The sequence below is a fragment of the Penaeus monodon genome, chromosome 8 (genome assembly GCF_015228065.2).
Source record: "Penaeus monodon isolate SGIC_2016 chromosome 8, NSTDA_Pmon_1, whole genome shotgun sequence".
Lineage (NCBI taxonomy): Eukaryota > Metazoa > Arthropoda > Malacostraca > Decapoda > Penaeidae > Penaeus > Penaeus monodon.
This window is the reverse complement of record NC_051393.1, coordinates 13,542,265-13,544,764: the sequence shown is the minus strand read 5'-3', so window position 1 is coordinate 13,544,764 and position 2,500 is coordinate 13,542,265. Positions and strand designations below refer to the sequence as shown.

The following is a 2,500-nucleotide window of genomic DNA, read 5'->3' as shown; positions in this document are numbered from 1 at the left end:
GTGTCTATTCCGCAACTAATCACCCTCACTTGGGACTTCCTTCCGCGACAAAATGCTCCAAAGTACCCACCATCTTAATCTTATGGATATTAATCACATCTCGGCAGGAGCCAACCTCATTTCCTTCCCAATCTTGATATGATTCGTCCTCAAAATCTCGCGGGATTCCAATCTTCGGAGCTCTGTGGAGAAAAACGCCAGAATTCCCTTCCCTCGGCCGGGGATTCCCCTCGCTCTTGGCCAGGGTTTCTTCGATTCCTTTTTCCGCTTTTCCTTAATCGTGGATTTGGCACTTTGTTACTTCATCTTCTAAGACCATTTTTGAACATAGTCATAAGACACACACAGACCGACCGACCGACCGACAGACACACATACACACGCACACACACAAAAAAAAGAAGAAAAAAAAATAAAAAAATAAATAAATAAATAAAAAAAGTCATAAATACTGCCCATCCCCCCCCCTCACACACACGTTTATATATATATATATGCATACACATACATACATATATATACCTATGTACACATGTACATATATATATATATATATATATATATATATATATATATATATATATATATATATATATATATACATATTACGTATATATATATATATATATATATATATATATATATATATATATATATATATATATATATATATATATGTATATGTTCGTGTGTGAGTGAGTGCGTGTGCGTGTGATACGAATCTTCAACTCCTCGGGAAAATATAACTTTATTCACAAGAATCTACAAACAGTATTTCTTTCGCCTATTTAGCTCCTACTTTCCCATTAGTCTATCTCGCCGCGCTTCCTCCCCCCTCCCCCCCTCCCCTCGTCAAATCTAAACAACCTGTTCTCTTCCTCCTGAACTGTCAACAACCACGAACATCCGCCCTGACTGCATGGGTGGAAATCGAGGGGGAGGGGGAGAGGGAGAGGGAGAGGGAGAGGGAGGGAGGGGAGGAGAGAGGGAGGGAGAGAGAGAGAGAGAGAGAGAGAGAGAGAGAGAGAGAGAGAGAGAGAGCGAGGAGAGGAGAGGAAAGGGAGAGGAAGAGAAAGAGTGGGAGGGAAAGAACGGTGGAAGGATGGAGGGACGGAGTTCATAATGACGACGACTTCTGAAACACACCCTTGTACCTGCGCTTGAAGTCTTTGCTTTGAATAAATTCTTTAGGCGTGATCTCACCCCGAGACCTAATCAGACTAGGGGGCGAAAAAGGGGCTTCCATTTATACGCTTTGAACGGCGACCAATCTCTCTTTTCTTTTTGTCGCCTTCGTCTATCTATCTATCTATTTTTTTTCTGTTCATCTGCTTCATTTTCTTTGGCCGTGATCTCACCCCCGAGACCCAGTCAGAATAGGTGGCGAAAAGGGGGCTTCTATCTATACGCTTGGAACGGAAGAACAATCTCTCTTTTCTGTATGTTGCCTTTGTGATTTATCTATCTGTCCACCTATCTCTTTATCTATTCATCTACTTCATTTTCTTTAAGCGTGATCTCAGAGCGATGCAATGAACCCGAGGCCAGTGACGAAAAGGAGGCTTCCACATATCCACATTGAACAGCGTACCAATTTCTCTTTTTCTCTTTTGTGATTTATATGTCTATCTGTCTATCTGTATTCCCATGTACTTTATTTTCTTTGTGATCTTTAATCAATTAGTCAATCTTAATCTATATTTTCTCGATTTCACCTTCTCTGGGATCTACTTATCTATCTATCTACTTACCTATGTATCCGTATCTATCTATTTCAAGGCAAGGGAGGGGTAAGTTGAGGCAGGAAAAGAGGGGAAGGAGGGTGGGCAGGGGGCAGGAAAAAAGCAAAGGAGGGGTTAGTAGTGGAAGAAACGAGGGGAGCAAGGGGTGGGCAGGGGCTGGAGAGAGGGGAGGGAGGGGTGGGCAGGGGCAGGAAAGAGGGGAGGGAGGGGTGGGCAGGGGCTGGAGAGAGGGGAGGGAGGGGTGGGCAGGGGCAGGAAAGAGGGGAGGGAGGGTGGGGAGTACGAGCTGGAGAGAGAGGGGGTCGGGTATGCTGGGTACGTCTGCGGGGGGGGGGGAGAGTGAAGGAGATGGAGTATCGAAGGAAAGGAGAAAGGAGAGAGAGCAAGGATGGAATTGGCAAGGAAAAGGAGGACGAGGACTGGCGTGAAGAGTGAAAATCCCAGAGATAAAAAAAAAGCTATCCTGTCTTTCACTCACTCTCTCTCTCTCTCTCACACACACACACACACACACACACACACACACACACACACACACACACACACACACACACACACACACACACACACACACACACACACACACACACCAATAATAATAATAATAAATAAACAAATAAATCAATGAATAAATAAATGAAAATTCTCCTCTACCAAGGGAGGAATGTCGGATGAGGACACTGACAGCGACGAGTAAGGAAAGGCGTGTTGTGTTGAAGGGATAAGGAACCCGACTGAGAATTAATTATATTCCCGAG

The 2,500-nt window shown here is 44.0% G+C and overlaps 1 protein-coding gene across 1 annotated transcript in view; it reads right to left on the bottom strand.

The window, feature by feature from the left end:
• LOC119575881 (protogenin-like) overlaps positions 1-2,500 on the bottom strand; it is a gene marked incomplete at its 3' end in the record, with an annotated part of 47,711 nt that overhangs the window by 39,422 nt on the left and 5,789 nt on the right. Inside the window, 1 exon segment of the mRNA XM_037923419.1 lies at positions 1,147-1,220. Within this exon segment, the coding sequence (XP_037779347.1) occupies positions 1,147-1,220 (74 nt within the window).